Here is a 24,194-nt window from a genome sequence, read left to right as displayed (position 1 = left end):
ATAAATGTTATTTTTAGATGTAGATAAAAGGAAACTGCTGCTGAAATTGATTTGACACTTTCTGTAAAACCACTTCAGCTGTTTAGGTTGTCTGAGATAAGTGTGAGCATATATAATGATATGGACAGTGTGGCTTCACACACCACATTACTCATTCACTTTCTCTCACCATCATCAATCTGTATCTACTTGGACATTTGGAAAGACATTCCTTGAAACCTTCAAATGAAAAACTGGGAAGAAATATTGATCTTTCATTGAAATGATCAAACACATTATACATATTAGTAGCTGAGCTTTGAATTTGTAACGAGTAGTTTTAAGTAATGAGCCATTTAAGTGACATTCAAAAAGAAGAAATGCTAAAAAAGAAACTTACAAAAAAACAATGCTAGCTCAGATTTCTGCAGTGTTTGGATTTCTTTGATTTTAAAGATAAATCACATGAAAATAAATGAAATATCTTTTAGTGTTTTTCTTTTCGTTTTACTAAAAGAAGCAAATGTCTATAAATACATCACCATAAAATGGTTAATAAGCCAAGACATTACACCAACCTACAGTATGTATGCCTTTCCGTACGACACAGAATGAGAAGCCTGCTTTATACAGCAGGGTCAAAAACAGTCCTGCCAGTACTTACTAAATATTTATACAAGTCCATTTCATCTAAATCAAAAGCTAGGTGATTCTTTCTGCTTTTCATTGCCAGCAGAGATGACTCCTCGGCTGGGTTACGCTCTCATATAAACAAACAGGGCTTTCAACTCTCTGTCTTCAGCATCTCGACTTGGCCTCGGTCCTAGAAAACCCCACTTGGCTCCGTGGTTTCTGTCAGAAAGTGGTGACTAACACACTGACTGGCTGTGTGACAGACACCTACCTCAACACATTCTTTAATTCTTGCTCCCATTAATAAAGGCGCTTTTATTAGTTCAGTAATTAGCCTTGGAGAGCATTCCCAGACTATAAAGGAAAGGTTGTTTTTCATAGTAGTAATGGTAAAGTGTTAATAGGCCTAAAACTATACCCTGCCATGCAAACCATTAGGCCATAAATGCTTTCTCTTACTTCACTGCAGCACCTCTCCTCATGTCAGATGGATCCAGTTTGAGGTTTTTTTAAATGTAATTTTCAGTTTTGTTTTTTTAGGACGAGGATGATGATTATATAAAAAGATGTTTATGAAAAGGGAGAAAAGTATTGATGATAAAGGTATATCAGTGATACGGGAGAGACCAGGAATTTATTCAGATAATTAAACTCTGCCTTTACCACCTGTGCTACTTTGTCACCTAATCCACCCGCCTCTCTCCTCACCAGCACTTGTCCACTAAGCATTTGACAGATCGTCTATATGTCCTTATCGCCTTCTTGCATTCCTTAGTCTTAGTTTTGGACTTTTGGACTTTCATTCTGCTCCTTTTGCTTTGTTTGCATGCCTGATATTTGCAACCATGTAACAGAACATTAAAGTAAACTTTGGCCTGTTTATTATGTTTCTGCCCTCATAACAAGGCAGTACTATCAGAGCACTGATGACAACAGCAAGATTATCTTGGTGTTCTTGTTTCTTGTTTTTGTTTCACAGCAGAATAAAAGTGGTCGTCAAAAAGACTCTAAGAACAGTGGTGATGATGATGATGGTGATGATGAAAATAAAGATCATTATGTTGGAAGTGAAGCTGATAAAATTAAGCACAACCATGAGTGAAGCAACAACAATAATGACGATAACTCCGCACCTGAACCTACAAACACGTGCAAGAATATTAAAAAGGGATAAAAATGATTAAATATACTTATGTGCATATCTAATGTTTTAAAGCAATAAACGTTTCAATGATAATAAAAATGTAATTAAACTGATTGGATGCTTGCTTGGATTAGAATTAACGTGTTTCAGTGTGATGAGAGTGATGCACAATATCAAGCTGAATACCAAGTGGAATCAACCACTTTCTTCTTCTTCTTCTTGTCGTCATAATTTTAACTTTCCAGGAGAAACACGTTAAAAAAGACCCCGCTCTGGTCTCTCCACAGTGCTGGCCTGAAGTAAACCTGACCACTGACGCCTACAGCACTAACAGCTGGTGCGTGTGATGACGCTGAGGGTTGCTGGTCAATTTTATGAAAACAAATGATGCAAAAACTGTAAAATTAAATAGAAAAAATCGTAATGAAAGTGAAGAAGCGCGCATGCCACTGGCCTGATCATCGGAAGAAGCAGCGGCGATAGTAATTATTGCCGCTTGTGCACGACGTTGCCGAGGATGATGACGGTATTTAGGATAATGAGGATGAAGAACGTTATAACTCCACGTGGCCGCACTTGTACCGGTGGTGGGAGTGTCCGCGGAGGCGCTCCACTCCCTACTCGCGCGCAGGCACGAGCGGCGCTCGGATGTTTTCATTCTGAATTTATAAGTCAGAGAGAGGAGGACGCCTTCGAAACAAGAGGAAACGAGAGGGAAAAATCTTTTTGTTGTTGTTGTGTATGTTTTTGTATTAGCTTCCGGTGTAATGTCAGTTCGTCGGGCCGGTTTGGTGCTGCTTTGCGCGATGCTGGCGGTGACTTGTGCTCGCAGGAGTTCGCCGGAGCAGGAGGATGTTCAGGAGAAAACGAACAGCGCCAGATGCACATCCAGGTGCCTCACTCTGCACATGACCCAGCTAACCGCTGCTTTCAGACACCTCCAGGTACGGACAAGCATTTTGCCCCAAATCCTTTGTTTTAGTGTGTTTTTCACCTGAGGGTCACCTTCCGCACGAGCACCGGTGTCATAGCCTACAAAACGCACGAGAAACCGTTGAAATAAACAGAGAAACATTTAATCCGGTCGGCTTGATGTGAAAACCCAGTCCAGTTGGTCTAATATGAGATAACGTACAAAAGTAAAATTATATATGTACTATGTTGAATGTTTACAATTACTGCTTGTTTTTGTTTGTTTGTTTGTTTGTTTGTTTGTTTGTTTTGGAGGGGGGGGGGGGGGGGGTCCACCGCAGCGCTACCAGTCTTAATCAATATCGAGGTTTTGTTTGTGGTCACTTTACAATAACACAGTTTTATTATTTTGTCAAATATGTCACTTTATATATTCACATAAGCTCAGTCTAAACATTTTTCATTGGAACATATTGAACCAGTCCGTGCATTTGTTAATTATGCCTAAAAGAAGAAGGTGTGACCTTAAAATGTAAAATTATAACATGGACAGAATGATTTTTGCAGGTGATTTCCAGATGTAGTCTTAGCCACAAGTACTAATTTCACTCAGTGTGTCAGTTAGGACAGATCGTGATATTTGACTGTCTTGCTGTAGAAAATACACAATGCAGCCATTTCTAACGTGCACTTTACAAGTTGTTAATAAATGTTGCCCTCCTGTCTTTTTCCCTCAGTGCTGTGTTGTTACAATGATTTTTGGATAAGCTAGGCCAAAAGAGAAAGGTGCAGTGCAGAGTAAAGCAGCTGAGTGCTGCACTATTAAGCAAAAACAACAACAACCTTGTGATCTACACTTGAACTGTTGTTCTCCACGTGGTTTTCATCAGGAAGTTCTGACCAAATGATGTTGATGTTGCTCAGATTGAAGTCGGCCCGTGTCAATACTCTAGTGGGGCAAAGGTAGGCCGAAAAAAACTTTGGTTATTGGTTTTTAATAGTTCACAAAATGGCTCATCTTGCAGGGATTGCTGTGCTGTGTACTGGGGCCTTTGTAGTGAGGAATGTGAGATTAACAGGGACATTAGGACGTTACCAAGTTCGAAAAGCCACTTATCGTTAACGGCTTCAACATGTGCATGCTGTGTAGTGGGTGGGAAAGTCATTAACCACAGAGTTCAGCCCCAATGGCTCTGAGGTGTGCAGACAAAAGTGTGTATGTGTGTGTGTGTGTGTGGGGGGGGGGGGGGGGGGTTGCATATGCTCACATATAAAACCGAGGTTTGGTCTGGTCCTTGTCCATCCAGAAAAGACCCTCGCCACCTGTGCATTGAGTAATGAGGGTGGCCTCTGGATGACTTTACCGTTTAGATGTTTGCATTTGTGTGTGTGTGTGTGTGTGTGTGTGTGTGTGTGTGTGTGTGTGTGTGTGTGTGGGTGTTCTAGACCAGAGGTGTGAGAAAGGGAACATTTGGTTTAAACTTTATGAACCAGTGTGCAAGAATCAAATGTGCAAATTCAGTGATTCAAATGAAACCAGGTGATTTTTCAGCACCAGTTTCTGAGTCGGGTGTTTGTGTCTTTTGCTTTGGTTTTATTACTTTCCCTAGTTTCATGAATTGTGTCAGGTTGTTTCTGATTTCTGTTCAGTTCATTTTTTCTGATATTATTGAAGCCTAGTTGTGCTGGTGCTCCAAGCTGTTTATATTTGATCCATTGTGTTTTGTAGCTTTGCATTTTTGTGGAATTCTGTTTAACTTTGATGTTGGATTTATTGTTTTTTGGACTTTAATCCCCTCAATAAATCACTCGCCTTTTATTCATTGACGTCTGACTCTTAGCATTTTGCATTTGGGTCCTCACGTCTTAATAATTCCAACATATCACAAAACAGCAAAACATAGACCTGGTAGACATATTCCTCCCTGAATTTGAGGATTTCCAGTCTTTTCTCCTTATTCTACCAGTACAATGGTTGTTAGCTTGCTGCAAAGAGAAGAAAAGGGTTTTCTGAGGGTGTAGGTCTCAGTCTGTGGGTTCCAGGCGTCTCCTCTGCCCTTCAAAAAGCTTTCATACCTGTCACTGGCTCCCTCACTGTTATTGGCCTCAAGGTTAGCCACCAAGCTCTTGTGGGGGGGGGGGGGCTCTTTGTCTCCTTTGTTACCAGCTGTCTGCCCAGCCTCGTTGTTGTCAGGCTCCTGCTCGGCCACCTGAATGGTTCTGGCTCTTGGAATCATTTTATCCGGCTGCACAAAATTTGGTTCTTATAACTGATTAAAATAAAAAATCTTTGGCTTTTTTAAATCATTTGAGGATGTTAGCTTGAGCTGTAGAAGACTTTGGTGTATACCAAAAGTATTAACCAGTTAGTTAAAATAATAATAATAAAGATTGTTGTTTAGGGCTGCCACGATTAGTCGACTAGTCACGATTACGTCGACTATCAAAATCGTCGACGACTGATTTAATAGTCGACGCGTCGTTTGAAGCTTTGTAAGATCACAAAAGACGCAGGAATAAGTAGTAGGATTTAAGAGTGTAATAACGGACTGAAACAGAAGATGGCAGCACTGCATGTACAAGGATGCCAGCTGCCGTTAAACCCCGAAGAAGAAGAAGCTGTGTCCCAGAATTCATAGCGCAGCCCAGCACAGTTTCCAACAATGGCGGCAGCTCGTTAGTTTTAATATTACTCTTATTATTCTTTCTGGGTCACAAAATAAACGTTTAACATATTTTCAGGCGAGAATGTAGCTGTGTAAACCTCAAATATCTGCTCAGTTTATCAAGACACCACATATTTTCAAAAGCGCTCCGACGTTTTCGGAGACGTCTGTTACCCACTAGCTCGATAGCTAGCCGGGGGCTAGGCTCACTAGAGCCGTGAGAACACCGGACTCCCGGCAAATCGTTTTCAAACCCACCGCCGTCTTTCGCTACTCAGGTTAAACATGATATATAAGTCACTTAGATAACTTAAAAATGTTATTGTTTGGCTTTTTTCAGTATTTTATTTGTTCCTGAGTAAATCGGTTTGGCTGAGATTAAAGTTATAGTTTTTACACAGCTGAATAAAGTCAAGCAGACAGCTGATTATCAGAAGTGTGAGATGCTCCAGAATATACTCCTGTGTCCTGTTATATTTTAGATAGCAAGGAGTTTATTAAACTCCACCGAAACAATCTGCAAATTTCATTAAAATTTAATAAACTATCATCTTGTCTTTATTTTTAGTTAGCACATACCTTAAACACTTAAAGCTGTAAGCTAATGATAGTTATATAAGAGCAGATGCTGCTGGTGCAATCAGCTGTACTTTTTACGTCCAATGGATGATGATCTGATTAATCGAGTAATCGCAAAAATAATCAGTGACTATTCGACTATCAAAATAATCGTTTGTGGCAGTCCTATTGTTGTTGTTCGTTTCTGTTTCTAACATCTTTACAGTGAGGATTGACATTTTTTTCTATTTTGACACATTTTGTAGAGTCTGTTTGATTAAAAATAAATGTGAGATTAATCAATAATGCACTGATTTTATTGATTGATTCTTGATTTATTTATACACCAACACCAACTGGCTGTTATCTCCACATCCACCTTGCTAACTGAGCTTGCTAGCATCAACTTATAATTTAGCACGTTGTACATTCGTTTAAATGCGGTCATCTCTGGCTCCAAAAAACCCAGACGACACAAACTACATCCATCTTTTATATACAGACTGTGATTAGAAGAAATCGGAGAGGAAAAGGACGCAGAGCCTCAGAGGTTTTAAAAAGAGTCTGTGTGTTTAAACCAAAATAAAAAGCACATCAAAATTCTGAGGAAACAAGGAAACAAATTTTCTTCTCAGCCACATCCTGGAGAGTTGCATCACTCCTCGAAACTATTATAGGACAGCTTAGAGAGCACACGGATTGATTGATGGGTAGGAGTATGTTAGAGCATTCATTCCCTCTAGAAAAAAGAAAAAAGCCTTTAGATAACAGTTCCAGCAACTACGACATCAGTAAAGACAAACCGAGCTTTACTCATCCTCCTCAGTCACCACACTCAGACACAAACACACACATTGCTTCCTCTGGCTTCATGTGGGTGAACTTTGTGTTTTTGGCTCTTTCTCAGTGTGTGTGTGTGTGTGTGGCTAGTGTGTAGCCACTAGAATTTGAGTCACCAGTTTTCTATTTACACCTCTCTTTATGCTGCGTCTCTGGGTTTTCCACTACTTTCCCTTGTATGGCGTAATAGTGTAATTATAGCTCTTTTGTGTGTGAGAGAGCACACTTAAATATATATATAAACATGTTGGTATGTTGTCATATTCCCAGATTCCTCCTTGATGTAAGCTCCTAAAATAAGCGAAAAACTCCCGTCTTGCCCGAAGAGGTGAATTATTTTACACATACGTAGTAGCTCAGATTAGCCCGTGTTCTTAGACGCTCACATGCTGTGGCGCTGATGGGATAAGGGCCGGCGGTAGGTTAAACGAGCTCCCTGTGCATCCTTGTCTAAGTGTGCGCATGCGTGCATTTGTCTGTCCCGATTACGCTGCGGTAGGTAACTCTAATCGGCCCAAAGGTCGGTCAGCCAACCAGTCACGCTCTGAAAAAGACCAGAGACAACGGTCAGGTCAGGTTGCACGGAGACAGACGAGGAGATAAGGGCAGGTGGGCAGACTCGGTCAAGCGTGAAGATGGGCAGAGGGATGGAAAGACAGGAGAGCAGGCAAGCAGGTGTGACAGACGCAGGTGAAGACAGACAACTCGGTGAACTGATACGTAGGCTATAGAAGTAGACTGACATGCAGCGAGACAGGCATCCGGGTGAGCGACGGCAGGAAACAAAGGCTTGTTTGATTCGCCTCAAAGATAAAGCCAGTGCAGCTTTGTGACTGCCCTGTCATTTGATCAGTGCATAGATGGTGATAAAGTTGTGGCAGTGTAAGAGCGACTCTCACCTGAAACCAGGACAAGAAATTCCAAAACAGTAAATCACAGCTGGAATGGCAAGGCTCTGAGGGCATGGCTTTGTTGCAGCTTTGGAAAGAAAGACTCTTTTGCCACATCTAGACTGTCGTGATATTTTATATGTGCTACTTAAATCCTTTTTTCCCCCTTGTTACTCCTTTCCATTGATAAGGAGATAAATGTCACACGTACGTCTGGGACAAACAAAGAGCAAATACTGGCTTGGGTATGGCCTCACCTTGCAAGGCAACTGGAGTCTTGTGAGATTCACAAGATCACTTTTTAAAGACCATCCCCAGCTTGCCCGGCTTTGAAACTACGAGTTTACTACTCAGTAAGGTTGTAAATATCTGAAGAATCAACAGGTGGCACGCTGCCACAGTGCTCGACTGCAACTTTGCTTTTCCTGCTGGATGCTCTCCGTGGTTCATTAATCGAATTGGCTGTAATAGATCGTAACAGATGGATAGTTCTTCCAATAACCTGCCTTCTAAGGTGTGTTTCAGTGTTAGGAACAATAACTTTCTAAAGTCTCCACAGAAACACACATGCACACCGTTATACTCCAAGTTCTTTTTTGCACATTGTGCACATTGTTGCACTTTGTTTTTTTTGTTGCAATTTTTGCACATTGCACTTTATGTTGTCCTGTGTTGATGGTCTGTTATATGTAGCACCATGTACTGTAACACTGCACATGGTTGGAATGACAATAAAGCCACTTGACTAGGGCTGCCACAAACAATTATTTTGATAGTTGACTAGTTGGCGATTATTTTTGCGATTAGTCGATTAATCAGATGCGGATGCTGCGATGGTGCCTAGGCCTAACACGATGGGACCACGTCATGAACACCGACGTTAGAAAGAGGATGGGAATCACGCCAATCACAGATAAGATGCAAGAAGCGAGGCTGCGGTGGTACGGACATGTGGTACGGAGCGATGAGAACTCAGTGGTGAGAACAGCACTGCGGCTCAGCCCCCAAGGACGTCGACCTAGAGGCAGACCAAAGCGGAGATGGATGGACCGAATCAAGGACGACGTGAAGAAGATCGAAGCCGATCTGACCGACGCCCTTGACCGACCCAAGTGGAGACGACTTTGCAGAAAAGCGGACCCTGCAACCGAGCGGGAAAAACGCTAGGAGGAAGAAGTCGATTAATCAGATCATCATCCATTCAACATAAAACGTACAGCTTATTGCACCAGCAGCATCTGCTCTTATATAACTATCATTAGCTTACAGCTTTAAGTGTTTAAGGTCTGTGCTAACTAAAAATAAAGACAAGATGATAGTTTATTAAATTTGACTTATATATCATGTTTAACCTGATATGCGAAGGACGGCGGTGGGTTTGAAAATGATTTGCCGGGAGTCCGGTGTTCTCACGGCTCTAGTGAGCCTTGCACCAGGCTAGCTATCGAGCTAGTAACAGACGTCTCCAAAAACGTCGGAGTGCTTTTGAAAATATGTGGTGTCTTGATAAACTGAGCCGATATTTGAGGTTTACACAGCTACATTCTCGCCTGAAAATATGTTAAACATTTATTTTGTGACCCAGAAAGAATAATAAGAGTAATATTAAAACTAACTAGCTGCCGCCATTGTTGGAAACTGAGCTGGGCTGCGCTATGAATTCCGGGACACAGCTTCTTCTTCTTCGGGGTTTAACGGCAGCTGGCATCCTTGTACATGCAGTGCTGCCATCTTCTGTTTCAGTCCGTTATTACACTCTTAAATCCTGCTACTGATTCCTGCGTCTTTTGTGATCTTACAAAGCTTCAAACGACGCGTCGACTATTAAATCAGTCGTCGACGATTTTGATAGTCGACTAATCGTGACTAGTCGACTAATCGTGGCAGCCCTACACTTGACTTGACTAGACTTGACACAGGTTGGCAGACAGTTGGTTTTCTTTGTTTTTACGCTCTTTGCGCTAACTCACTGGCGAGCTTCCTAGTTTGAATACTGTCAGTCTTCTCGTCTAAACCCCAGTTTCTGACGGAAGGAGAAGGAGAAAGCTTTAAGATTTGGGAATGTAATAAAATCCCCTTTGTTTTGACGCTTGTTGTTTACAGGATGTAGGGCGCCACGAACTCGAAGGTGGACACAACAATGAGTCATGGGGCTTCTGTCGGGAAGCTTTCGGACCTCAAGGCTGTTCTTTTGGGAAGAACTTTATATTGTGTTGAGTGGACGTTAGTCATGATATATTCATCACACAAACAAGCCGTACACCATCACCGCGTTTGCTTCTGGTCATCTGGGTGTGATTAGCAGAGTTAATGCCTGATGTTAAAGAGACTTTCTACTGCACCTCACCACAAGCGCTGACCACAGCACACACCCACACACACACTTTCTCCTCCTCTGTCTCTCCTGCACACACTTTTGTTTTTTTTTTAATCACTGCATCTGGCAGAAGTGTGATTTATATCTCTCTCCCCTTCAAACACTGACGGGTGTGTGCAGCTGCATGCGTGCACGCTGACCGTGCACGCGTCGTCGTGTTTTATTTTAAAGGCTAATATCAGGTTGTTTTTCCTTCAGCAAAGATCAGCAGCAGTCAGAACCATGTGGAAGTCCTTTAGCGCAAGTGTTTCCTACTCCGAGGGTCAGTCTTGTGCTTCTGATGGGTCTCTCGTGACAGATTTTTCTTGCGGATCCCAGAACTGAAAGTTTAAGACCCAACAAGTGGAAAAACTTAAGATCGCTTTTTTTGTCTTTTATTTTATTGTAATACAGTGGGGCAAAAAAGTATTTAGTCAGCCACCGATTGTGCAAGTTCCCCCACTTAAAATGATGACAGAGGTCAGTAATTTGCACCAGAGGTACACTTCAACTGTGAGAGACAGAATGTGAAAAAAAAAAATCCATGAATCCACATGGTAGGATTTGTAAAGAATTTATTCGTAAATCAGGGTGGAAAATAAGTATTTGGTCAATAACAAAAATACAACTCAATACTTTGTAACATAACCTTTGTTGGCAATAACAGAGGTCAAACGTTTACTATAGGTCTTTACCAGGTTTGCACACACAGTAGCTGGTATTTTGGCCCATTCCTCCATGCAGATCTTCTCGAGAGCAGTGATGTTTTGGGGCTGTCGCCGAGCAACACGGACTTTCAACTCCCGCCACAGATTTTCTATGGGGTTGAGGTCTGGAGACTGGCTAGGCCACTCCAGGACTTTCAAATGCTTCTTACGGAGCCACTCCTTTGTTGCCCGGGCGGTGTGTTTTGGATCATTGTCATGTTGGAAGACCCAGCCTCGTTTCATCTTCAAAGTTCTCACTGATGGAAGGAGGTTTTGGCTCAAAATCTCACGATACATGGCCCCATTCATTCTGTCCTTAACACGGATCAGTCGTCCTGTCCCCTTGGCAGAAAAACAGCCCCATAGCATGATGTTTCCACCCCCATGCTTCACAGTAGGTATGGTGTTCTTGGGATGCAACTCAGTATTCTTCTTCCTCCAAACACGACGAGTTGAGTTTATACCAAAAAGTTCTACTTTGGTTTCATCTGACCACATGACATTCTCCCAATCCTCTGCTGTATCATCCATGTGCTCTCTGGCAAACTTCAGACGGGCCTGGACATGCACTGGCTTCAGCAGCGGAACACGTCTGGCACTGCGGGATTTGATTCCCTGCCGTTGTAGTGTGTTACTGATGGTGACCTTTGTTACTTTGGTCCCAGCTCTCTGCAGGTCATTCACCAGGTCCCCCTGTGTGGTTCTGGGATCTTTGCTCACCGTTCTCATGATCATTTTGACCCCACGGGATGAGATCTTGCGTGGAGCCCCAGATCGAGGGAGATTATCAGTGGTCTTGTATGTCTTCCATTTTCTGATGATTGCTCCCACAGTTGATTTTTTCACACCAAGCTGCTTGCCTATTGTAGATTCACTCTTCCCAGTCTGGTGCAGGTCTACAATACTTTTCCTGGTGTCCTTCGAAAGCTCTTTGGTCTTGGCCATGGCGGAGTTTGGAGTCTGACTGTTTGAGGCTGTGGACAGGTGTCTTTTATACAGATGATGAGTTCAAACAGGTGCCATTCATACAGGTAACGAGTGGGGGACAGAAAAGCTTCTTACAGAAGACGTTACAGGTCTGTGAGAGCCAGAGATTTTCCTTGTTTGAGGTGACCAAATACTTATTTTCCACCCTGATTTACGAATAAATTCTTTACAAATCCTACCATGTGAATTCATGGATTTTTTTTTTTCACATTCTGTCTCTCACAGTTGAAGTGTACCTCTGGTGCAAATTACTGACCTCTGTCATCATTTTAGGTGGGGGAACTTGCACAATCGGTGGCTGACTAAATACTTTTTTGCCCCACTGTATGTATGTGTATATATATATATATATATATATATATATATATATATATATATATATATATATATATATATATATATTTAGCATGGTTTCTTGTTGTAGGACTTCATTAAAAAAAGCAGCTGGAGGCCTTTTTGTGAAGTCTGTATCTTTATTTTACAATATTCCGTCTTGATGGATTTGTTGTGTTGAATGTTGGCTTTTCATTTATAAAATATCCTTGAAGAAGAAACTTTAGCCAGATGAACAGCATCCTGTTTCACAACACTCCCCATCCTTTCCAGTCTCCTCCTATTAACTAATATTTATTTCCACATTTCACCTTCTTTTGACTGTCTCTTTATTCTTTTCAGTATCCTCCCTCTCTCTTACTTCCTCTCAGTCGCCCACATCCAGCTTCTTTTCTCCTTTTCTAGTCATCTCATGCAAGTCCACCTCCTCTTTCTCTCTCAGACTTTTTTTTAACATGTGCAGCTGTTTTGCCGCAGACACACATACATACACTTACCAAGACCCTATGAAACCTCACTCTGACCACCGTTTAATGGCCATACGGCACACAGACCCATCTAAACTGGCTTAATTGGCTCTGACAGCAAATATGTCCCATGAAATCGACTTGGGATTAGCTCATATGTGTGTGCATCCATATGTGTGAGTGTAGACTACAGAAGGCTCTAAAGTGGATTGACTGACACTGGAAGGATGTTATGGCATGAAGAAGACAGGAAAAAGAACGATACCGTGAAAAAGATTGAGAGCGAGGATGAAGATGTGAGGCCAGCAGGGGGGAACACGGCTTTATATCTCCTCTGTGAAAATCTGGAGATACTTAGCTGTCCTCGGTACTTTCGCTGGAAAATCTATAGTTTATCATCGGTGTCATTTTTAAGTCCTCTCCTGTCATTTTTACAGGAGTTGGCAGAAATGCAGAGACTTGGAAAGGCAGTGAGTCCAAATGAAACACAGAAGGAGTGACAGGGTGACCAAAAGAGGCTAATCCTCCGCTTCCGTAATCCCTCTGATGGTGCATGAATGTTCAAACAACCCTGCTTAAGGATCTATAAGCGGCACAAAGCAGCGTGATGTTGACAAAAACATAAAACTTTGGACTACCTATATACCTACATCAAATACTTCGTAGCAACCGATATCCATTCATGGTGTGTGTTTGCTAAGAAAACAGCACAAACTTGACAGATTTGCACTTATCATTTTGTTCCACTGTTCAGAAATCACACGGGAAGAAATGGAAGGTTCATACTTACAGCAGCTTTAATAGACCAGATAACAGCGCTCTCTCTCTCACCCATACTCTTGTCATTATTAGGTTCTTGCTAAAAACTAGCCTAATACCCAAAAGTTCATATAAATTCATCTGGCAGCTTCGGAAAGAGCTTCTGGGAAATGTGAAGAACGACAGCCAAAAGTATTAAAAGTGGTAAATTATACAACCCATCAGAAAGTACTCCTAGCAGCAGGTAGCAGCACTGAACATCACCAACTGATTGCACTAATGGATATCTGAGTTGCCTTTTGGGTACGTGGTAGCATAACAGCTCGGACTCATCGAGCAAAAATGTTTCACAGAGTAAGATTTAATATTGGCCAGTAAAAGTCACACAAACAAACCTGCCTTGTGAAGTGCATGTAGTATTTCTGCGAGGGCACATAAGGGTTTTCCTGTTTTGTTTTTGAATGGAAGCATATTTTCTTACACTTCAATGATACACCTCAATGTTGCAACGCTGAATTTATGCAGAAATAGATATTTAGCCGTCCTATGTTCTTCAGTGTAGATTCAGAGTGTGCACTCCCTTTTGTTTCATCGTCATTCAGCTGCATCTCCCTGTGCCCGGTTCTTCCTGATAAAAGGGAGTTCTTCCGCCCCACCATCAGATTGCGGAGGTTTTCTCTCTCTTACAATACGAAACGCCTCGAGGCGGCTGTTGCTGTAAATCAATTGTTGCGATCTAAATAAATTTAACTTGAGTGTAAAAGTGAACCTGTCTAAACTTCCAGGCTCACATTCAGTTTGTGTTTTCAAACAGAATCAGTCTGAGATGTTATCTTGAAAAGTTGTAATGTTGAGAGACTGAAGAAGAAGCTACTATAAGATGTGTATCCATAGCAACAGGGTTTTTGTACTGCAGACAGTATTAGCAAGCTTAGAAGTCAGCAGAGGAGGGAAGTGTTTCTCTCCGTGTCTCTATGCGGTACCATGACACCGGTTCCTTCGTTTCTGCCTCATCTGTTCTTCTCTGCATTTATTGTTCCCCACAGACTTGTTGCTAATCTATTCATTGGGGTTTACACAATTACTGTAATGTGCTACTGCTTCCGCCTTCCTTCTCTCTTCTGTGCCGTTTAAAGGCTGGTGTGCAGCAGCATTATCCCTTTAAACCTCCAGCACAGGTTACTATTAAGCCAAGGGTGTCTGCCCCGTCATTAGTCATTTAGTGATCACGGAGGTATAATGTCAGAGGTCAGGAATACCTCTTTTTTTTTTTAGATACTTATAGATACTGGGAAACCTTGAAGCTTTGCTCAAGCTTAGCTCAAAATCTTCATTTCAATCTTATTCATTGTGTCTTTTTCTTGAAAGCTGACCAATTCTTCACTCCTGCCAACAGCTGGACAAGTGAGGCAGTAAGCAGCTGTAGCAGTGCACGGCGTGAGAGTATGAGAGGAATGAGGCAAACAAAATTTATGTCGAATTTGGGGCTCTAATCATTTTCACACATATACTCAATGGACGGTCTCTTTAGAAATCTGAGGTGACTTGCGGTTTGTTGGTTTTGGAGATGTAAAACAAGAATCTGGAGCTGTGTTCCCCGTCTTATAGTCAGCATTTAACTGTCTGACAGGCCTGTCTGAACACTTTATTTCAAAGTCTGTCTCAGGTTTAAGACCTTCATCACCCATGACTGATCTAGTGGCAGTAATTTCTTCACTTCCAGGCTTAGTGCTTGCACAAGTCACCCTCCATCCATCGATAACAATGTGCATCCGTTCTGAGCGTTACAAGCGAAAGCGTCAGTTCAGCATCTTCGGTACCGTGAAATCCCTTAACTCCTAATCTCTAACCTTTAACCCCAGCACTGTCACCTTAACTATAACCCCATAGCCCTCATAATACCAGAAGAACAAATGCTAACCTAAAACCCTGAAAAGGGTGTGTGTGTGTGTGTGTGTGTGTGTGTGTGTGTGTGTGTGTGTGTGTGTGTGTGTGTGTGTGCGCAAAGAGTTGAGCTGGTTCAGGCTAAATACAGCTCACTCAGGAGAGGGTTTAAGAGTTGTTAAGGGGGCTTATCCAACACACACTAGAGGCTCAGTCTTTCTCTCTGAAGGCATAGCCACATAACAACAGGCAGTTACACACAAGTATTATAATAGTTGTTTTGAAGGTGCACAAAGGCTTCATGATTTTTCTGATGATGACAAAGCATTTCAGAGGGAAGGGCCGCCTGTTGTGCCAAAACTGACTATCCTGCCAAAGGAAGCTCAAAACAGCTGGTAGAAATTGCTATTTAAAGGCATCAAAATGACTCAAAATCCTCGAATTATTGCAGAAAAGCCAAATGAAAACTTAATAGTTTGTTTTTACGCCAGTTTAAGGGCTCAAAAGGGGGTCTGTGAGTAGTTACAGCCACACTGTGAAACAGCCACACTGTGTTCATGGATAATAGTTCTCCACGTTCAATCCAAAGTACCGTATTTTCCGCACTATAAGGCGCACTTAAAATCCTTTAATTTTCTCAAAAATTGACAGTGCACCTTATAATCCGGTGCGCCTTATGTATGAATTCTGGTTGTGCTCACTGACCTCGAACCGATTTTATGAGGTACACGACACTCAAAAATCCGTCAAAAATGTTTTAGTACGACTTTGGTAAGCTACGAAGCCGCACCGCTTGATGGATTGTCGGCTACCGTAGTCAGAAGCCTGGCGGAGTAATCTATTCACTTCAATTCAATTTTATTTTTCTAGCGCCAAATCACAACAACAGTTGCCTCAAGGCGCTTTATATTGTACAGGTAGATCTTACAATAATAGATACCAAGAAAAACCCAACAATCATATGAACCCCTATGAGCAGCACTTTGATGACAGTGGGAAGGAAAAACTCCCTTTTAACAGGAAGAAACCTCTGACAGAACCAGGCTTAGGGAGGGGCGGGGCCATCTGCTGCGACCCCAATCTGGGTCCAAAACTCCGTCTACTTCAGGTTCCAAAGTCAAATGATCACTGCAGCATCACTGAGAGTTAAAAACTGTCTAAATTCTTTCATCTTTAATAAAATGATCAGCGTTGCTGCTTTACCAGGTGTAACAATTAAGTTTAACATCCAGGCATCCATGAAAACAGAATTTAACGGAGTTAGAAGTTAGCAGGAAGTTAGCTCGCTAGCTTCCACCTAAACATGATATAGCATGTTCTGACTGAGAGATTTCTGAAAAATTCAAACGTACAGCTCTGCTATCACTTCCAACATAAATGAAGACAGGAAACTAAACAGCAGTGACGTTTGTAGGGTTACTGAAGTTGGGCTAGCTGGTATATAATGATGTGCTACGTGATCGCTAGCGACACAGCTATGTTAGCATAACATAAACACAATGAAGCTGGAGGATGAACGCTAACTTTTTTCCATTCGATAAAAGTTAACATGAGGGTTCCCGATGGTTAGGGACAAATGCAATCGCATGGCAGGATGTTGTAAATGGACCAAACTTCAGTCAGGAGAACAACTGAGATAATCCATCCAGAACACGAGGTTAGTCATTAATATACTGCAACAACACGGGAATAGAGCAGCTGCAAGAGAATTCAACATTAATGAATCGATAGTACAGAAGTGGAGGAGCAAGAAGAATGAGCTGAGTAAGTTTAACTGGTCTGACTGTTCTGCTTAATGTGTCTTATAATCCGGTGTGCCTTATGTACGAAAACAGACCCGTTCATCGACAGTGCGCATTAAAATAAGGTATGATGGAAGACTGGCAGCCCGCCCAGTGTGTACGTAGCCTCTCGCCCATTCTTATGAATTTATAGAAGTGTCATTGCATGAATGATACAAAATAAATAGATTCATTAGTTCTGTATAGTTGTTGTCTAGATGGTGCACAGAGTCAAATAAGGGAAAACTCTGTGTGATAAGGGTGGGTTGGTTTGGTTGATTTTTATTTTTGTCCGTGTGGTCATGACATGTCGGATACCGCTGTCATATTGGTTACAGCAGCCGTGTTTACCGGTGGTCTTGACTCACTCAGCAATGAAGAGTGCAACACTCACACTTACAGATGCACACATAACCATACATCTCGCTGAGTGACGTTGTCCCTGTCTGGTTCTGCAGCCGCAAACCTAGAATGTTTAGTCATTTTTCACCCAGAGGATAATTACCTAAATAAGAGAAAGGTGGAGTGTGTGTCTGTTCGCATGGCTGGTTATGTAATTTTGTCAGTGACCTTTTAAGCAACAATATTTTGCTTTCTGTCTCCTTGTGCGTTATGCAGTAGTCACACATAAAGGGATTGAATGTGGGGAAGGAAACACGTCACGATTTATTTTTCTCTGTCTGTGTTTGTTCTAATCCTTCCTCATCCTCTCTGTTCTTTTCAGAGTGACCAAGTCCTGGTTTGGTGTGAAAACCACAGACGCTGTGCTCAGGTAAATACAACACACACTCACAAGCTTGGGCTATGACATCATACCAATTTGTTAATTTGGTCCAAGACTTACCAGGAACATTAAGCATATAACCAACCCCTCATTGTCCCGTTACCTCAAACATCAAGAAACAGTCCTAACCCCTAAACAAAATAGGAGCGAATGCCCGGGTTCGTCTTCTTTTAGCAGCATACCCTGCGCAGTGCCCAAAGCTATAGCCTGCCAAAAACACCTTCCTTGAAAATTACCTACACATTGTGTTGACACAGACCAAATCATCTACAATGGAGCACAACTGATTCCTTAGCAGATCTTATCTATCTGCCTGTTTTTTGAGCGGTATCTGCCTTTATAATGGTCGATAAATGAAAATTAAAAAGTAAAGAAGAGACAGGAGAAACATCCTTCAACCCTGTTATCAGTGTTGATGTTGCATAGTTTGTCCACCAGAGGGCAGTCTGCACGTATCTGTTCACAACTTGTGTTTAAAACATCGCAAACACAAAAACCAGCTAATCCGAGCCGAGTCGGGCAGCGTGGAAATGAGTAAATGAATAACTTCACATAACAAATGTTAATGGAGGGCTGTTTATGTTTTGCGTATCAGAAAGAAAAAAATGATTGAATATAATATATCTTTTCTAAATATCAGCCGTAGAAATCCTGTATCAGTCGGATTCTGTTAATCAGAAGGTAATAGTAAAGTTTATCTAACTTTCTCAAAGTGGGACTGCAGTAGCTAGTTGCTGTAGCTAGCTGCTGTAACAACTAGCTACAGCAACTAGCTAGTGCTAGTTGCCACTAGCCACTGCTAATAGCAACAGTTTAGTTACAGTTGTCTTGTGATAGCATAAAAGTACAAATGCAAATGATGGCATTTATTAAGGTCTATGGAGATTCTGCAGGGCCGTAAATCAACTTCACCTGCATAAAACTCTGGCTCCAGAGTTAGCAGTGAGGACCAGTTAATTGAAAAAAGTAATTAATTACTGATTACTGATTACTTCTCCATTAAGTAATCCCATTACTCTACTGATTACTTATTTTCAAAAGTAATTAGTTACTTATTAGTGATTACTTCCCCAAGAAAGTAATCCTGTTACTTTATTGATTGCTTATTTTCAAAAGTAATTTTGTTACTTTTTAAAAACATGCTACCCAAACTGAACACGTAATAAAGCAACAGACCTTTCAGCCCAATTGTAATTTTTTTCTCCATAATCCATTATATAAAACTGAATCATATGAAAAAGTCTCTTTTTAAAACTTGTTTTATTAATTTTAATCTTTTAACTTTATATATCAAGCAGAAATTAAATTATATGCAACAGTCTTTGACTTGAAGAAATGTGTTTAACATTTAAACCTATTTTCTGCATATTCCAGCATCTAAAATAAAATCATTTTTTGTGTTTACACTCACTCTTTCAAATAGATGCAAGTAAAACACAGCAACATGTCAGTGAATGTCACATTCCTGTGGCAGCGTGCTCGCTGCTCGCTCAGAGCTGAAGTTTAATTTTTCGCTGTACAAAGACGTTTTCTTCCCACGCAGAGTGTGCAGTGGACACTAATGCTTTTGTCGCTTTTTACAGAATCAAACTCAAAGTATTCTGAGTACTTCCAAGCTTTAAACGCTGCACGGTCGTACTCTCTCCATCACTCCATATTATCCACTGTTGATCTGCACACGTCTGTTGCTGCCACGAACGTCGTACACTCTCAAAATCAAAATCACACTTTAGTAGCGCAGTAACGTTGCATGCTTATAGGAAAGTAACAGTAATCTAATTACTTTTTTTTTGCAATGCTAATCCCTTACTTTACTCCTTACCTGAAAAAAGTACTGCTGTTCAGAAGGGTTAAAGAAATCTGAGCTGGCAGCAATCACTTCAGAGTGTCGGGTCAGGACACTTGCAAATGTTCAGATGTGAGAGGAACAAACAGGCAGAGTCCAGGATTAAAGTTGTCATTCTTTGTATTTTCAATTGAGAATGTGCCCGCAGCTGGGCGAGATAGAGTGTGTGTGTGTATGTGTGGTTTCTGCAGACAAAGCATAATAATACAATCAATTAGGAATCAGATTACATAATAAACATAAAGATACAACTGAGGTGTACTCAAGTACAGTATATAGCTAAATAAGCTGACATTATACTTCAGCCTGGTTACATAAACTTAAAGTCAGACATTATGCATTAACACACCGCATACAACTATGCACTGAAGGCAACTTTACATCGGTTTATCATCTGTTACACAGAGCACAGAATCAACAACACGATAACAACGAATCTCTCTGCTAGAAGCTAATTAGCAAACAAATCTGTTATGCTAGCGAACTGCCACTTGTACATAACGTCACTTAAACAGAAGCAGAAACTGCTGGTAAGTCATCAAATACACTCATGGCTGAACACCAACATAACTGAGTGAAGTAAAACATTAACTTACGGTCTTATGAACGCACACACTGTCCATTGTTTGGCTGCCGTTTGTCTCTGAACTAAAGTTGCGGACATGCACCCCGATGGTGCATTCAGGGGACATAGGAAATCCCATACACAACCCTAACCCTTTTGTACAGCCGCCCCCAAATTTGGTGTACAAATTTGACCTTGATGGAATGTCTTCTGCACCTAAGCAGAATCCTGGGGTAGAACAGGCAACCTGATGAGCCGGGCCACCGGGCGAGTGTAAGTTCGGTCCTTTACTCGAACGACTGCAGCTCTGACACGATCATCGGCCCCCGGTAGGATAGTTTTCACAGTTCCTACTTGCCAGAGCGCTCGTGGGGTCTGCTGATCAACAATGAGAACCACAGATCCAACTGCAATGTTGTCTGTGTCCTTGTGCCATTTCTGCCGTGGTTGCAAGGTGGGCATAAAATGCCGTATGAAGTGCTTCCAGAATTGGTCAGCCAGGACTTGAGTGTGTCTCCATCTCTTACGACTGAGCAGCTCGGATTCTGGATAGAACACTTGGGGTAGAGAGCAATCTGGCCGCCCCATCAACAAAGAGTAGGGCGTGATGGGATCTGGGTCTGCGATGTCTGAAGAAACATAACCCAAAGGCCTGGAGTTGAGTATACTCTCCACCTCAAGCAGGACAGTCCTCAGCACTTCCTCTGACACTATCTGCGCTCCCAACGTGGTGCGCAGAGCGGTTTTCACAGATCGCACCTCTCTCTCCCAAGACCCTCCAAAGTGTGGAGCACTAGGGGGATTGAAACAGAATCGGATCTGTTCTGCTGCCAGTTGCTGTCTAAGATCTGGCGTTAGGGCGATGAATGCTTCTTGTAGTTCCTTACTTGCACCTCGAAAGTTAGTACCCTGGTCCGAACGGAGTTCAAACGGCTTCCCTCTACGGGCTATGAACCGTCTGAGTGACATCAAGAAGGAGTCAACATCCATGTTTACCAGCAGATCCAGGTGAACTGCTCGAGTAGTAAGACACTTGAAAAGGATGCCCCACCTCTTTTCTGTGCGCCGACCCACTTTAATGAGCATAGGGCCGAAGCAGTCCATTCCAGTCGAATAGAAAGCAGGTCGGAAGAGCCTCAAACTTGAGGGCGGCAAATCTGCCATTTTCGGGACCTCTGGTTGACCTCTCCACTTCTTGCATTCGGGACAGTAATGCTGATGTCTTCTGACTGCTTCTCTCCCCCTTAAGATCCAGTATTTCCGGCGCAACTCAGCGAAAACACGTTCAGCTCCCGGGTGGTTGAGCTTATTGTCACATCGCTGGATTAGAAGCTTCGTAACTGGGTGAGCAGGCTCTAGAAGTACAGGGTGTAGTACCTCAGGGCTCAGGCCTTCGCATCTGCGGAGTCGACCTCCAACTCTAATCAAGTCAGAAGCCTTGTCATACTCAGGAGTGAGGGTAATTAGCCTGCTACTGGATGGAATCAGCTTCTCTGATTTAAGTAATGTGAATTCTCTCGGGAAGCTCTCCATCTGAGAATGTCTAAGCAGGGCCAGCTCTGCCCTTTTAAAGTCATCAGCATCAGGGTGACTGGTGTCATTAGCCGCCCCGTGCATCACTCGAGCAGTGGCTTTCAGGAGTTCCTCATATGTGCTGAACTGTTTGATGTCAGGTATCGCTGGACTAGCGGATCCAGTAAGTAGACCACAGAACACTGGCTTCTTCAGCTCCTCCACTTCCTCCTTAGCTTCTCCCACCGGTGCTTGTGGCCAAAGGCTGGGTGGCAGCTGAAGAAATGGTGGCCCCCGGCTCCAGCGATTCGCACCAGCAAGCTGAGCCACAGTTTTCCCTCTTGTGATATCGTCTGCTGGATTGGTTCCTGAGTCCACGTACCGCCAAGATGCTGCAGCGGAGAGTTCTTGTACCTCTGCAACTCTGGTTCCCACAAAGACTTTATATCTGCATGAATCTGAATGGAGCCAGTTAAGCACTGTAGTCGAGTCTGTCCAGAACACCACATCTTGGATGTCAAGGGTCAGTTCTTTCTTCAGAACAGAAGCCAGCTGTGCTCCTGTAAGGGCTCCACACAACTCTAGCCTTGGAATTGAGAGTTGCTTCTTGGGTGCAACTCTCGACCTCGCAGCCAAGAAAGCCACCTGGACCTTTTCTTCTCCTTGGTCGGTGCGTAGATATGCCACAGACCCATAGGCACGCTCAGAGGCATCACAGAACACATGAAGGCTCCGATGGCTGTGACTACAATCCGAGCGTGAGTCAGTGTAGCATCTCGGCAGCGTTATCTGTGAGAGCTGGCTGAGTTCACTTTCCCACAAACGCCAGGCGTGGAGCAGATTCTCAGGTAAGTGAGGATCATCCCATCCTCTTTTCTTGTCCCAGAGGTGTTGCACGATGACCTTTGCCCTGGTTGTATATGGAATAAGAAACCCGAGAGGATCATACTGCTGGGCGAGCAGCCGATAAATGTTGCGCATTGTTGGCTCTGAACTGACACTCTGCTGATGCTTGTACCGGAGTGCATCAGTCTTACAGTGCCATACGAGTCCTAGAGTGCGCTCTTGCGGATCGGCTGACTCCTGGGAGAGCCAGAGAACGCTACCCTCTGACTGGGATTCAACTGGTAGGTGGCTGATGACCGTGTGGACATTGCTAGCCCATTGTCGTAGTTCAAATCCACCCTCCAAGAGGAGAGACTGCAGGCGATCCACCAACTCCTTGGCTTGGCCTTCTGATGGGAGGCTCTGCAAACAGTTGTCAACATAGAAATTACGTTCTATGGACAGACGAGCATCCTCTCCTGGCTCAGTGTGTTTCTGGACATGATCTTGAAGTGCAAAGGTGGCGCAGCACGGACTGCATGTAGTCCCAAAGGGAAGCACCTGCCATTGGTAGATGGTGGGTTTTTCGTCTACCTTCATGTCTCGCCACAGGAAACAGAGAAAGGGTTTGTCCTCATCTAGCAGACGGACCTGATGGAACATCCCCTTTATGTCACTGCTGAAGGCGACTGGGTGTTCCCTGAACCTGAGAAGGACTCCCAACAGGCTAGCTCCCAGTGTAGGCCCTGGAAGAAGGCAGTCGTTCAGGCTCTGACCCTTGTAGGTGAAGGAACAGTTGAACACTATCCTGTCCTTCCCGTTGTGGTGCACCATGTGATGGGGGATAAACCACGAACAGTTACTCACTGCGGCCTCTTCCGGTGCAACAGCTGTGACGAAGCCAGCCTGCAGCAGTTTTTGGATTTCCCGAGAGTAGGCAGCTGCCTTCTGTGGTTCTCTGGCAAGTCGTTTCTCTGTACCACGAAGCTGGGCCAAAACTGCCTCTGGTGTAGCACGAAGAGGGGGAAGATTCTTCTTCCACAGTAGTGGGGTGGCGTAGCGATTTACTCCATCAATTGTTACTCGCATTGTCCTTTCCTCAAGTCTCTGAATGGCCTCAGCGTCTTGTCGGGACCTAGTAATGAGCCGCTCACTCCGGTATGGCAAGGTATCCATCTTCCAGAGTCTCTCCACATGGCTGAAGAGCTCAGCTTCTGGTGAGGCCCCAGAGGTGAAGAGACACTGCTGTGGGGTTAGCCGCTGACGTAGGAATCTCGATGGACCCTGTAAAGTCCATCCAAGTCGGGTGTGCACAGCTGCAGGTCCACCTGGAGGACCTAGACGTACTGGCTCCACAGGAGTGAGAAGATGTGGATTATCTGACCCAATAAGCAGAAGGGGCTGTACTTCCTTTATGTCTGGCAGTGGCAGGTGCTTAAGGTGACGGTACCGCTCCTGTAATGCTCTTATCGGGTAACTATGGCGTGCTAGGCCAAGTTCCTTTGCTGTGAAGGCTCGGTGGATCTGGAAGGACTTGTTCGGCTGTGAGGCAGGAGAAATGGAGAATGACACAGCAGCACCATGGATGGTACAGCTATCTTGACGGACAGTGCGGAGTGCTAGGTCCTCTGCTTCCCCGTGCAGCCCCAAGCAATCAGCCGCTTCATGCAGAAGTATGGTACGCTCTGATCCATCATCCAGTATAGCATAGGTTTCAACCATCTTTGTACTGCTCCTAATGATGACACGACTTAGCTTGAGTAACA

At 43.1% G+C, this 24,194-nt stretch overlaps 1 protein-coding gene across 3 annotated transcripts in view; it reads left to right on the top strand.

Annotated features, from left to right (window-relative positions):
• The first annotated feature begins 2,523 nt into the window (after positions 1–2,523).
• The window catches only part of anos1b (anosmin 1b), a 56,551-nt gene continuing 34,880 nt past the window's right edge, over positions 2,524–24,194 (top strand). For all 3 annotated transcript variants that reach the window (XM_085376317.1, XM_085376315.1, XM_085376316.1), the window contains exons 1-2: positions 2,524–2,700; positions 17,621–17,668. In XM_085376317.1, coding sequence (XP_085232443.1) covers positions 2,524–2,700; positions 17,621–17,668 — 225 coding nt within the window. The remainder of the gene's footprint in view (positions 2,701–17,620; positions 17,669–24,194) is intronic.

This window comes from Diplotaxodon limnothrissa, linkage group LG17, assembly GCF_057381915.1.
Source record: "Diplotaxodon limnothrissa isolate DT_005_m linkage group LG17, D_limnothrissa_male_GT1.1, whole genome shotgun sequence".
NCBI classification, from domain to species: domain Eukaryota; kingdom Metazoa; phylum Chordata; class Actinopteri; order Cichliformes; family Cichlidae; genus Diplotaxodon; species Diplotaxodon limnothrissa.
The sequence above is the reverse complement of the archived record's forward strand: the minus strand, read 5'-3'. Positions and strand labels throughout refer to the sequence as shown.